Below are 13,338 nucleotides of genomic sequence, written 5' to 3' on the forward strand. Positions count from 1 at the left end.
TTGAGTGTAACTGGCCTTCAAATTAGGCCAGAACTATTTCTCACGTCACGGTTCTTTTGTGATATGTTGGACAGGACAGGCCAAAGTAGTTAAACTTCATTTTTGAGTCAAATTTGTAATAGTTGACCTTGAACTTTATTTCTTTTGAACATAAATTCTTAATTTGTGAAGTTAAAATCAAGACAAATTGGAGGATTTCACATTTTTGCAAAAAATATCGGTTAGAATAAAAACGACTTGGGTCTTTTCCAGCTAAAAGTGATTTTAGTGGAATAAAAATATTTGGAAATTTCTATTTAAACCTCTATTTGTGTGTGTGTGAATTCTATTTTTGCTGTGAGGCCCAGGAGCCAAATATCAGACGGTAATAAAACATTTTATTCTCTTGTTTGTGTCATAACATGTAGCCTATACATATGTGATGCAATCATTCTGCATACATGAGATCACTGGAGACACTTTGTACAGGGATGACATCATCAGGACGCAGGAGGGAACATCCGGTCCCGTGTCCAACATTACACGATTGTCTCTGACGGTTAATCGATCATTGTCTTTAACGGTTAATCGATCGTCGATAGGGTTCAGTTGTGGAAAAACGCGTTGAGGTCCTCGTAAGGGGGGGGCCTGTCGTGGTGCAGGTGCACGTCGTGGAAAGGTGGGATGTTTTCCGAATGCGCGCCCCCGCCGCGCGCTCCCGAGGGCCCAAAGTTGAGGCTGTGTCCCGGTCGGGACAGTCCGGAGTAATGCATAGAGTAGTGGTAGTTCCGGTCCGTCTCCGGGGGCTCCTGCTGCCGCCCGCCGTTCAGGCACACGGGGGGGCTGTGCTGGGCCTCGTAGTCCGGGCTGCTGTAGTCTGGGGACGTCCCTCCTGGGGGGTACGGGGCCTCATAGCCAGAACTGTAAGAGTGGCCCCTCAGGTTGATGGGCCCCGCACCGGGTTGGTAGTGGGGGCTGGAGAGGCGGGAACACCGGTAGGAGTAGGGGTGCACGGAGAACGGGGAGGTGGGCATGTGGAAGCGGGCCGCGTCCGAACACTGCTCGGTCAGGAAGTTCCTGGTGTTGAGCTGGAGGCACCCCGCCACCAGGTTGGTGGTGGGCTGGGACAGCCCCTTACACAGCATCTGCACGTAGGCCACCACGTCCGGCCGCTTCCCGTTGCGTAAAATCTCCCCCAGCGCCAGGATGTAGTTCTTGGCCAGGCGCAGGGTCTCGATCTTGGACAGCTTCTGGGTTTTGGAGTAGCACGGCACCACTTTGCGCAGATTGTCCAGCGCGGAATTCAAGTCGTGCATGCGCGTGCGCTCCCGCGCGTTCGCCTTCATCCGGCGCACCTTGGAGCGCTCGATGCGCGCCGGCGTCATCTTGCGCTTCTTCGGGCCGCGCTTCTTCGGCTTGTCCCCGCCGCCGGGCTCGTCCCCGCACTCCTCCGCCCCCTCTTCCTCCTCACCGTCCTCCTCCTCCTCCTCCTCGTCGTCGTCGTCGTCGTCTCCCGCCATCTCGGACTCCGCCCGGCTGCTGCCTTCCGGCGGCCCGTCCAGGTCGTCCTCGTCCAGCGCGCACGGCTCGCGCCCGTCGCGCGCCGCCTTGCCGTCGTCGGTGTCGGTGTCGTCCGCCCAGTCGGCCGCGAGCCTCTGGACGTCCGGAAGCACCTCGCTGAACAGACGGCTCAACATGGGGCAACCTGCGCGAGACGCAGAGCGGTTAGCGGCAGTTAGAGCGGTTAGCGGCAGTTAGAGCGGTTAGCGGCAGTTAGAGCGGTTAGCGGCAGTTAGAGCGGTTAGCGGCAGTTAGAGCGGTTAGCGGCAGTTAGAGCGGTTAGCGGCAGTTAGAGCGGTTAGCGGCAGTTAGAGCGGTTAGCGGCAGTTAGAGCGGTTAGCGGCAGGTAGAGCGGTTAGCGGCAGTTAGAGCGGTTAGCGGCAGGTAGAGGGGTCAGCGGCAGGTAGAGGGGTCAGCGGGGCGCAGCCAGAGGGGGTGCCAGGCGCCTGAGCCCCCCCACCACCCACGAGGCCCCTGGGGATGCAGACCGCATGGTTCATCCTGGAGCCATTCCACGTGTGTAGTAATCGATCAGCTGTATCGATCAGAATGGATCAGAATTAAACCCGAATCCAGATGTGTGTGTGTGTGTGTGTGTGTGTGTGTCTGTGTGTGTGTGTGTGTGTGTGTGTGTGTGTGTGTGTGTGTGTGTGTGTGTGTGTGTGTGTGTGTGTGTGTGTGTGTGTGTGTGTGTGTGTGTGTGTGTGTAGCGTGGAGAACACACGACACTTGATTTGGAAAAACAAAATACCGTTTTCGTGTTTATTATTGTTTGCTAATTTTTAAGTAAAAATGGGCCTAAGAAATTAAAGGTTTGTGTCTGATGCACAACAGTTTTCTGCTTCACTTTAAAAATTTAAATTATTTTCGAGGCCTAAATTAACGGAGGCAGGCCGGTCCACGGAGCGGTGCCGGTCCGCTACAGATGGGACTGGGTTCGGGTCCCTCTTCTGACAATCCAGGCCGAACATTTTGTGTTTATTTATGGCAGAATTCTGCAAAAAATTAAAAATTAAAAAAAATACCAGCGCAGATATCTCCGACAGGGGGATCACGAAGCGCAGTTTGTAGACTTCCAAAAAGGTGTTGAAGTTTAACCTCCCGGTTAGGCCTAAAGGAAGAATCTACTGATGCAGAAATTAAAATTTAATTCAAGGATAATTAAACCACAAAATTCAGGTTCATAAAATCGTAATTCAGTCACATTTTTAATTTGAAATCTCACATCGGAGGTCCCATCGAAGAATAAATCCGTTTGTGGAGAGTAAAGTTAGAGCGACATTTAGAACCGGTAAAATCCCGGAATTTTCCACACCTTTATTCCATCAAACTGAGCTCAGAGGCGCATCTATATCCTAATTCGTTCGAACACAATGGAATGAAATGCAACCGATACCGTATCAATTAGCCTGCGTATCTCCATAGAGAATCCCCCCCCCACACACACACACACACGATGCTCAGAGACACGCAGCTTCAGCTATTCACCTGAACGATTTATAATCGATTTAAAAAACGTTTTTTAAAAAAAATCACAAACTACCGTAAAACACGGACGTGAAGCACCGGAGATAATTTCTGGGATCGATGGATTGATTTCAGGTCTGATCGGCAGTAAAGAGATCAATACGAGATTACATGCCTCCAACCCTCCCCTCAAAACAAAAGCCGATCCCGATCGATAAGTGATCAGATTACCTCCACTGGAGCTCAGAGATGCAGCGAAGCGGGGGCGTTCACACCATCTCTGTCCGGGCGGGCATCACATCCACATCCGTCCAACATCCACCCTGATCGGACGCGCCTCTCTCTCCGCTCCGCTCCTCCGCCGTGACGCGCGGAGGGATCCGTGTGGCACCTCGGAGGCAGGATGGGTGGGTTACATAGCAGCTCTGATGCCAGGCCCATATGGCTGGCACGTCATTGGCAGGAGCCATCACATGAGAGCCGGTGATTGACATGCGGCCGCATTCACAGAGACTGGCTCCCCCCCGGGGGAGAGGGACTCGCCATCTGTCAGGAGCTGAAAGAGAAAATGGAAAAACGAGGGTTGGATTCGACGTGTTAGCCTCCATCTTTGGGAAAAATGGGGTTAATTTCACATTGAAGGTTTCGGAGCACCATCTCCTATCAGTAATCACCAGTTTGACACCTTTATTAACATGACATCACATAATTTATTCCACATTGTCCTGATCCAATTAGAATAAATTCCTCAAAGAGTCCTGATTCCAGTAAGAAATCAGGACATTTCTGATTCACTGACAGAAATAAGGGACCATAAAGATCAGAGTCAGGGTGCAACTGCCTCAACGAGTCGGCCGAGCCGAGCCAAGCCTGTCTGGGTCCGGCCTGCCAGGCCTGGGACCAGTGCCAGGGGGGGGGGGTCCACTGCCAGAGGTGGCTGCAGCAGATTGGAGAGAGGGGCCAGAAGATGGGGCAGGACACAGGAGATGAACTATAAAACAGGAGGGCTACAAAGAACCCCCCACCTCAGTGTGATCTCTCTGGGGTGCAGGAAGCAGTTTCACCCAACAGATCACCCATGGGGCCTGAAGGCGCTCCAGAACCGTAATGGAATGGTTCTGATCGCATCATCTTCAGATACCAAACGTGGATCCGATTTAGATCGACTTTCCTTGGAGCAGCGACCCAAACCCAACAGGAAGTCAACCATTTGTACTTTTTTTTAGACTTAGTCTACCACATGAGAACTACTGTGCCCCATTGTTGGAGCCTAAAGGTGCTAAAACCCTGCCAGATGTCACACACACGTGACAAACATGACAAAAATTTACAGGTTTTATGGGACAAGGAAAAATGACTCCCAACAGACAAATTCATAAATTTCAATTTATTAAATTCATTCTGCAGCCTGAAGAGAGATGCTGATCATGTCTGGGATGAATGTCGAGTTTAATTCAAAATACATTTGAGCACAATCAAATTCAGCTAAATTCTTTTTTTTCTGACCTTCAGGACAAACTAATTTTGCTATGGAGTCATTATTTAAGTTTATTGGTTCTTTTTATTTTTTACATTTTACACTGGTCTAACGCCTGTTTCCATTCACGTTGATTATTAATAAAGGTTCCACTTAATTTGTCTTTATATAAAGACGACACTTTATTATATTTAGAGATGTTCTATTTTATATTGAGATGCGTCGTTCATCCTTACAGCACAGGTACTTGACATCTGTAATAAGGAGCCCTGTTTGATCATTATTGTGGGTTTGGGGGACTTCAGGCAGGAGCAGGGATTCTGACTGGATGAGGGCGACATCTTCTGGTCATTAGATGAACGTGCAAGAGGCATCTGGTTGTTCTACGTAGATGTTTCACTAAGGATCAAACTGAAGCCCAGAAGGTTCTGTAAGTCAAACTAATGGGAACCACCATTTCTCAGGACCTGAAGTGCTCTCTCATCGCCCCCTCTGGAGGGAGGCCCCACATCAACAGCTCAGGTAGACCCACCTACCTAATCCAGCCTATCTTCTGCACATCATTAGCTATCTGGTTTGGACTGGCTACAAAACAGGACAGGACCAGAACTCATTGGACACTCAGGTCTGTAGAGAGGGTCTTTGGTGCTGACTTGTCCTCCATCCAGGACCCTTTACCAGTCCAGGGCCAGCATAAAATGAAAAGACTAGCCTGAAAATAATGATAAAGATCTTTAAAATGAAAACAGACGTTAGAAAATCCAATCTAAAATTGTTCTTGCTGCATGGATCCGTGGGCGTCGAGTCGCAGGACACACTCATTTTGAAGTCCTTCAAGGAGATCGTGATTACACCAAGAGAGTGTACCAAATAAAACCCCTGAAGGAAAACTAAATATGGACAGAATGGCTTCTCTGTGAAGTAGGACTGTTGTTGATGGCCCTGTTAGGCCCACTCAGGTAAAAGTCTATTAACTCTTCTAATTACCACTCTGCAAGTGTTGATTTAAGGTATGTTTTCTGTCAAATAAAGCCTAGTTAATGGGTGGCAGTAGCGCAGTCTGAACGGTCTTGGTTTGGGGACTCCTTTGTTTGCATACAGCCTTCACTGAAGGTGGGGGAGCAGTGCTTGATCAGTAGACACAACCAATATTGGTTCTTTTCTATTAAATAAAGAAAGAAAGTTTCAATATTTACATCCCGGTGAACCAAACGCAAATGAGATGGTGGGTCTTCTTTTTCAGAAAGGGTGAAAAGACCAGTCAAGATGAGAGGATTATGTCTTCACTGTCAGCACATCTGGCGTTGTATCTGGGGTGTACCTCGCCTTTTGTCCGTCACCAGCTGAGATGGGCTCCAGCAGACCTATGTCTCCAGGTTGGATAAACGGCTGAAGATAGATGTCTCGTCTCGTCAAGAAGATAGATGGGTGGTGCAGGTGAAGGAGATGACCTGATTGAATGTAGTTAGGTGGAGAAGGCTCTGGGAGGACAGGAGACATGAACACGTCATGATACCTCGATTAACGTCCCTGATGCTCCATTCAAATAAGATATCTTGATTGATTCAGGAGCAACACGTTCAGATCTACACTATCATAGATAGATAGATATATAGATAGATAGATAGATAGATAGATAGATAGATAGATAGATAGATAGATAGATAGATAGATAGATAGATAGATAGATAGATAGATAGATAGATAGATAGATAGATAGATAGATAGATAGATAGATAGATAGATAGATAGATAGATAGATAGATAGATAGATAGATAGGTACTTTAATATCCCCACAAAGTATCCCACAGCCACTCATGGGGTGGGGATAGGGTGTTTATTCATACAAATGCAAGTGACCTACCTACCTACTGAAAATGCACCAGATAGACTTTGAATATCTGTCTTCACTGGGAATAATATTTGGGACAAAAATATTCGAAGACCAATTCACACAGTCCAAATACACCGGGAAGAATTAAAGAAAAAACCAGTAGAGACAGGAAAGAGATAGAAACTCAAAAGTAAATATAGTCATGGAGAAAGATATGTAAAGAAATATGCTGTGAGATGTTCTGAGTAAATGTGACTGTCAAAACGGGCCTGATGGTGTCAACGCCTCGGGCCAGGAGATGGGAACAAATATTATCTGATCCCAAGAACCCAATTATAGACAAGAACTATAGACACGACAAGTGACTCATGTTGTCAAAGGTATATAAAGAGGTCAGACGAATGGAGAGCTTTAATTGTTCCTGGAGGTTCTGCAGAGGTTTCAAGGATGGAAGGAAAGGCTTCAGAGAGTGGAATAGCAGCCATGGCAGACCACTACAAGAATTTTGATCCTGCAACATACTTGAACAATTTTTTGGTTCCAGAAGTGTCTCGTTTGGACAAAGAGGACAGCCATCTGTCCTGGATACTGTCCCGTCTGCATCGGGCCTTCAGTGAAGGTAAGGACCAGCAGCGATTGATCAATACATGAGATCAATGGTTATTGTGTCATTGCAAAAAATATATTCTAAAACTCGTCTTGACTAACAAACCTGCAAAATTCATCAGTTAAAGGAACTCTCCTTCACACCTTCATCAGAGAACCTGTTCTGGTTTCCCTCAATCTTTCCAGGTGACATGAAGGGAGACCTGCTGGTGGACATAGGTTCTGGTCCATCCCTGCACCAGGTGATGAGTGCCTGTGAGGTTTTCAACAAGGTGGTCCTCACAGACTTCCTGGAAGTCAACAGGAATGAGCTGAAGCTCTGGCTCCAAAATGGAAGCAGTAAAATAGACTGGACCCCCTTCCTGAAGAAAATCTGTGAGCTGGAGGGACGAAGGTAGGGCTCTTTAAAGTCTTACTTATGTAAACTATAAAGGATTCGTTAATCATGACATTGTTTTTATAACCATTTTACAAAATGTCTTAACCTTTTGGAATTTGGATTGAATTCCAACAAGAAGCAAGAGTCTGAGGACAGGGGGTACAATCAATAGGATAAGACCAGACAAGACCAGACCAGATATTAGTTATTAATTAAAGTAAAAAGTAAAAAGCAAGACTACCACCATGCCTCTTGCAGGAAGTATAATGAGGACTGGCAAAAAGGGTCCTATTTGCAACGATTATTAGCACAAACGGAACAACAATCACATGACTGCTCAGAGCAGAGGGCAGATGTGTGTGAGTTATGTCTTCAGTTCAGTGTTTAGGTGTGTGTTCTCCCGGATGTCCTTTGTCTAGATGACAGTGCCAAACACTCAACAACAGGTGTCCAGGGAACGGAGAACACTCGTCTCAGCCTTGTGTCCTCCAGAGGAATTTCTTGTTATCAGCTTGCCGACTGATAACATGGGGGTGCTGGAATGGGAAAAAAATATGGTATAACTTAAACCAATTCTGTCCAGAGGGCTCACCAGCTTCTCATGTTCCCACACAGAGCAATGAGCTCCCATGAGATGTTATCCATCTTGCATTAGTGCCCACAGTCTGTGTGCCCACTGCCCAGCCCATCTCGTCCAGTAAGGCGGCCAGCCTTTGAACTTCTTGAATGTCTGCTGTCTTTTCAATTCTACGATACCCCAAGGCAATACTCACTTGGGGAGCAGAAGCCAAACACACATAGATCTTTATGTACTCCACAGAATGACCTGCTAGGCACACGATTCTTCATTCCTCACAAAAGACTCCCTCATGGTAGCCCACAGTGAACGTCCTGACAGGACAGATTCATGTAGACCAGCATTCTTTGTTGAAATCCATCCATCTTCAACTGCTTATCCAGGGCAGGGTCGCGGGGGCAACAGTCTCAGGAGGGATGCCCATACTTCCCTCTCCCCAGACACCTCTTCCAGCTCCTCCCGGGGGGATCTCGAGGAGTTCCCAGGCCAACCGAGAGACATAGTCCCTCCAGCTTGTCCCAGGGCTTCCCCGAGGTCTCTTCCTGGTAGGACACGCCCAGAACACCTCCCCAGGGAGCCAGGGAAATTGTTGAAATGATTTTTCCAATTGCGTAGGGGTTCCAACTTGAGTTCCATGATTAATCCAGGTGATTTCGAAGACACAGTGAAAACAGGAGTTTCCAAACAGGACAAAGAAGCATCGAGGGTAGTTAGAGAGGGAGACAAGAAGATATGTGTCCACCCTCATTGAAAGCCAGAAGAGAAATACTTAAATGAGATCCATTGTTACTCAGTTCATGTCAATAAAGTTACTGTGTATTTGTACAGTAATTCATTTATGTCATGTTTTCTCCTCCAGTCCTTCAGAATGGACAGAGAAAGCTGCCAGACTCCGTCAGGTGGTCACAGACGTCCTCCCTGTTGATGTGCACCGTCCTCAGCCTCTGGCCCTTGATGCCCTCCATCCATCCGGGGCCAACTGTATCCTGTCCACCTTCTGTCTGGAGTGTGTCAGTCCAGACCTGGACGCTTTCAACAAGGCGCTGGGTCACATTGGGGGGCTCCTACGACCTGGGGGCCATCTGGTGATCATCGGCTGTTTAGAAGAGAGTTACTACTATGGGGGTCCTGGAGTAAAGATCCCAGTGGTCCCAGTGGATGATGCCCAGCTCTGTAAGAGTTTGAAGGAGAACGGCTTCACCCTGATCAGGCTTGAGATTTTCCAAGACCCTGACACCAATAAGGCATCTGATGAGAAGGGGATTTTTGCTGTAAAGGCAAGAAAGTCTTGAAAAGTGTGACAAAAGACAGAAGTTAATAGAATTTAAGTTTTAAAGTACTTCCCCATCTGACATTGTGTTAGATTGTTCTGGATTAAAATCATGTTTCATCACAGAAAACAATTGTCTTGTATTGCTTTTATTGTGTTTGGATCATTTAATTTGCCATATCAATAACAGCCACTCATTCCAGGTAGATACAGATACAGACAGACAGACAACAAAACATAAATAAATCACTTAACATGTAAATACACAGAATCTATAATGCACAAATAGATAAGAATAACAAGACAAATATTACGCCTCAACAAGCAGAAGTACATCCTGAGAGAATGATTGTACCCCCTGATGCCACGGGGCACAAAGAAGGTCCTCAGTCTCTCTGTGGAGGAGCTTGGTGACAGCAGTCTGCCATTGAAGGAGCTCCTCTGCTGGGAGAAGGTGGTGCGTAGAGGGTGGCCGGTGTTCTCTAAGGTAGCTCTCAGCTTGGAGGTCGTCCTCCTCTCCAGAACTGTCTCAGTTGCAGGTGCAATATGGAAAGGCATAAGCGAGGAGGCAGGAAACAAGGAGGGGATCCACACGGCAAGGAAGTAAGTGAGGCGGGGAGGCAGTGGAACCTGATGCATGAGTGAATTGGAGAGCACGGTGGTGGACTGCCGAGATGAGGGAGGCGGTGGCCCAACAGAAGCTGGAGGATTCCGGAGAAAGGAGGAAACGTATAGTTAGACCAGGAAAGCACGAGGGAGCACACACGGAAATATGAACAACGGAAAATCGGCTTGACCCACGTTACCACTAAATGAACTTAAAGGATCTGGGATAGAAAGATAGATAGATAGATAGATAGATAGATAGATAGATAGATAGATAGATAGATAGATAGATAGATAGATAGATAGATAGATAGATAGATAGATAGATAGATAGATAGATAGATAGATAGATAGATAGATAGATAGATAGATAGATAGATAGATAGATAGATAGATAGATAGATAGATAGATAGATAGATAGATAGATAGATAGATAGATAGATAGATAGATAGATAGATAGATAGATAGATAGATAGATAGATAGATAGATAGATACTTTATTAATCCCGGAGGAAATTGCATATATCCACTGCTCAGGCATTACTTAACAAATAATACTGGATAAACACCAGGAGAAAAGGAAACACTGACATCACAGGACATACCACAAGACATACATTACACTAACAGACAGGCACATGCAGCACTAACAGGACTTATATACTAAACTAGAACTAAAAATATAAACAGTATAAAATTTAAAAATATTACAGTATTAAAATATAAACAGTATAAAATAAAATCTAAACAGTATAAAATTGAATTAAAATATAAAACAGTATAAAAAATAAATAAATTGTATATATATATATATATATATATATATATATATATAACAGTATAAAATTAAATTTAAATTAAATTAAATTAAATCCATATTCAACCCCGTGCTGACCCCGCCACCTCCCCCCCGCTCCTCCTGAGAGAGTCATTGTACCCCCTGATGGCACGGGGCACGAAGGAGGACCTCAGCCTCTCTGTGGAGGCGCTGTGTGACAGCAGTCTGCCGCTGAAGGTGCTTCTCTGCTGGGAGAAGGTGGTGTGTAGGGGGGGGCTGGTGTTGTTCATGATGGCCTTAATTTTAGACATGGTCCTGCTCTCCAGAAGCATATCCACAGAGTCCAGGCTCAGCCCGACCACTGAGCCCGCTCTGCGGATGAGTCTGTTCAGACGGTCCATATCTCTTTTCCTGGCCCCCCCACCCCAACACACAATGGCGTATGACAGCACACTGGAGACTACGGACTGATAGAACATGAAAAGGAGCTTAGGACAGATGTTGAAGGAGGCCATCCTCCTCAGGAAGTACATCCTGCTCTGCCCCTTCTTGTACACACAGTCCGAGTTGAGTGACCAGTCCAGTCTGCTGTCTAGCTGCAGTCCCAGGTACTGATAGTTTTCTACCACCTCCACCTCACTGCCTTTGATGATCACCGGCTGTGGAGAGGGAGGTGCCCGCCGGAAATCCAGAACCATCTCCTTTGTCTTGGAGACGTTGAGCTGGAGCTGGTTCTGTTGGCACCACTCCACGAAGTCAGCCACCAATGCCCTGTACACCCCCTCATCACCCTCCCGGATACATGCCACTATCGCGGTGTCATCGGAGTACTTCTGTATGTGGCATGTATCCGAGTTGTGCTTGAAGTCTGATGTGTAGAGGGTGAAGAGAATGGGGGATAGAACGGTCCCCTGTGGCGCCCCCGTGCTGCTGGTCACCATAGAAGACAAACAGTCCCCCATACGGACGTACTGGGGTCTGTCCGTTAGGTAGTCCGTAATCCAGCGAATGAAAGACGAGGAATCCTGGTGCTTAGCTGTGTGGTGATCGAACAATGAGCTCCAGGTGTGTGTCCTGCAGCCACTGCCTGCACCTGGAGACATTCCTGGGAGACACACCAGGGAGGAAGGTATTTAGGGTGTGTGCACTGCACAACAAGGGTACCTGACCCAACCTGACATGACCTGAAGGAAGGATATTAAATCTCACAGGGGATGATGTAGAATTCAAAGATCTTGTCTTTGTAATTAGGCCATAGGAACATTGTGTGACATTTCTGATAGAAATCAGAGGAAAGACGGGTTTGGCCAAAGGAGCACATGGAATGTCACCATCAACTTTCCCACAAATCAGGGGTTGAAGAGATGGTCTCCGAAATCATGGGTCAGCCAAAGAATGCCAGTCTTTTTTTTCTCCTGTCTCGAGTCAGGGAATGGAAACAGAATAAATATTATCTGCTTCCAAAAACACAGCTATAGACATGAACTATAGACACGACCAGTGACTCAGGTGGTCACAGGTTCGTCTACAGAGGTTGAAGAGCTTTCATTGTACCTGAAGGTTCAACAGAGGTTGCAGTGATGGAAGGGAAGGCTTCAGAGAGTGGAATAGCAGCCATGGCAGACCACTACAAGAATTTTGATCCTGCAACATTCAGAATTTTTTGTGTCAAGACGTGTCTCATTTGGGCAAAGAGGACAGCTATCTCTCCTGGAAACTGTCCCGTCTGCATTGAGCCTTCAGTGAAGGTAAGGACAAACAGTGATTGATCAATACACGAGATCAATAGTTATTGTGTCATTGTAAAAAATGTAATCTAAAACTCGAAAAGGAGGATCTAACACAAGGAGAACAAAAGGAAAAGTTAAGATAATTTTCAGGGGTGGACAGTAACGGAGTAAATTTACTTAAGTACTGTACTTAAGTACAGATTCTGAGGATTTTTACTTAAATACTAGAATTCTTTCATACTTATTACTCTTACTCGAAAACATTTCCAAGGCAAAGATTTGTACTCTTACTCGAGTTAATTTCTGAGAAGGCTCATGAATACTCGTGACTTTTAGGTTTGCCTGTTGTTGTTTTTTTGCCCCCCCCCCTCCCAAAATGCAATTGGCCACACGCAGTGTTCGCCAAAGAAGGACACCTATTACAGTACACGTTCTCAACTGGGATTTACGTAAAAGCGGAAATACGTCATCCCCTACCCAATCAGCTCAAAACAAGACCGCGGTGGCGATGGAAGAAGAAGCCTCCGTTGGATCTGATGAACATGATGAGTTTTATGAGGCGGAGGAAGAAAACCCATGGCCTCATCTTAAAGATATGTTCGAGTTTGTAGAAGTGAAAAAGGACAAAGGAGACTCAGACAAGAAAAAGTACATTTTCAAATGCTTATTGTGTTTGCCGACGAAAAAATGACAAAAGTCACACCTAGAGACCTCTGGTCACTTAATTTTACAGAACTACAGACTGACAGAGACTGGCGGACACAGGGCCACAGAGACACACAGACTGGGGGGCAGGGGGAGACACACAGATTGGGGGGGAGACAGACAGACGGACAGCTGGGGGGAGACAGACAGTCTGGGGGAGACAAATATTGTGGTCCTGGGATATGTCCTTCCTGTAAACATTGAGTTGTTGAAAGCAGAGATTTAGTTTGTTGTAAAGCAGTGGTTCTCAACCAGTAGTCCACCAGGGTGTCCTTTAGGGGTTCCACTTGGTCCCCAGTTAAACCAGTTGGTTGGGCCTGTATGGCTCCATTTGGTCTTGTGTGTGTATGGAAGGGGGGAATTGTTT

General features: G+C 46.4%; 2 protein-coding genes across 2 annotated transcripts; one reads left to right on the forward strand and one right to left on the reverse strand.

The window, feature by feature from the left end:
- Nucleotides 1-383: 383 nt before the first annotated feature.
- LOC137588676 (neurogenic differentiation factor 2-like) lies at nucleotides 384-3,375 on the reverse strand. The gene is made up of 2 exons (XM_068305883.1): nucleotides 3,238-3,375; nucleotides 384-1,684 (listed from the first exon to the last, which is right to left on the reverse strand). Exon 2 carries the CDS (start codon nucleotides 1,674-1,676, stop codon nucleotides 585-587), a length of 1,092 nt encoding a protein of 363 aa, XP_068161984.1. The 5' UTR covers nucleotides 1,677-1,684; nucleotides 3,238-3,375; the 3' UTR covers nucleotides 384-584.
- A 3,390-nt stretch (nucleotides 3,376-6,765) lies between these two features.
- LOC137588877 (phenylethanolamine N-methyltransferase-like) lies at nucleotides 6,766-9,172 on the forward strand. The gene is made up of 3 exons (XM_068306190.1): nucleotides 6,766-6,937; nucleotides 7,111-7,318; nucleotides 8,740-9,172. Exons 1-3 carry the CDS (start codon nucleotides 6,766-6,768, stop codon nucleotides 9,170-9,172), a joined length of 813 nt encoding a protein of 270 aa, XP_068162291.1.
- The last annotated feature ends 4,166 nt before the right edge of the window (nucleotides 9,173-13,338 follow it).

This window comes from Antennarius striatus, chromosome 21 (assembly GCF_040054535.1).
Source record: "Antennarius striatus isolate MH-2024 chromosome 21, ASM4005453v1, whole genome shotgun sequence".
Taxonomy (NCBI): Eukaryota; Metazoa; Chordata; class Actinopteri; order Lophiiformes; family Antennariidae; genus Antennarius; species Antennarius striatus.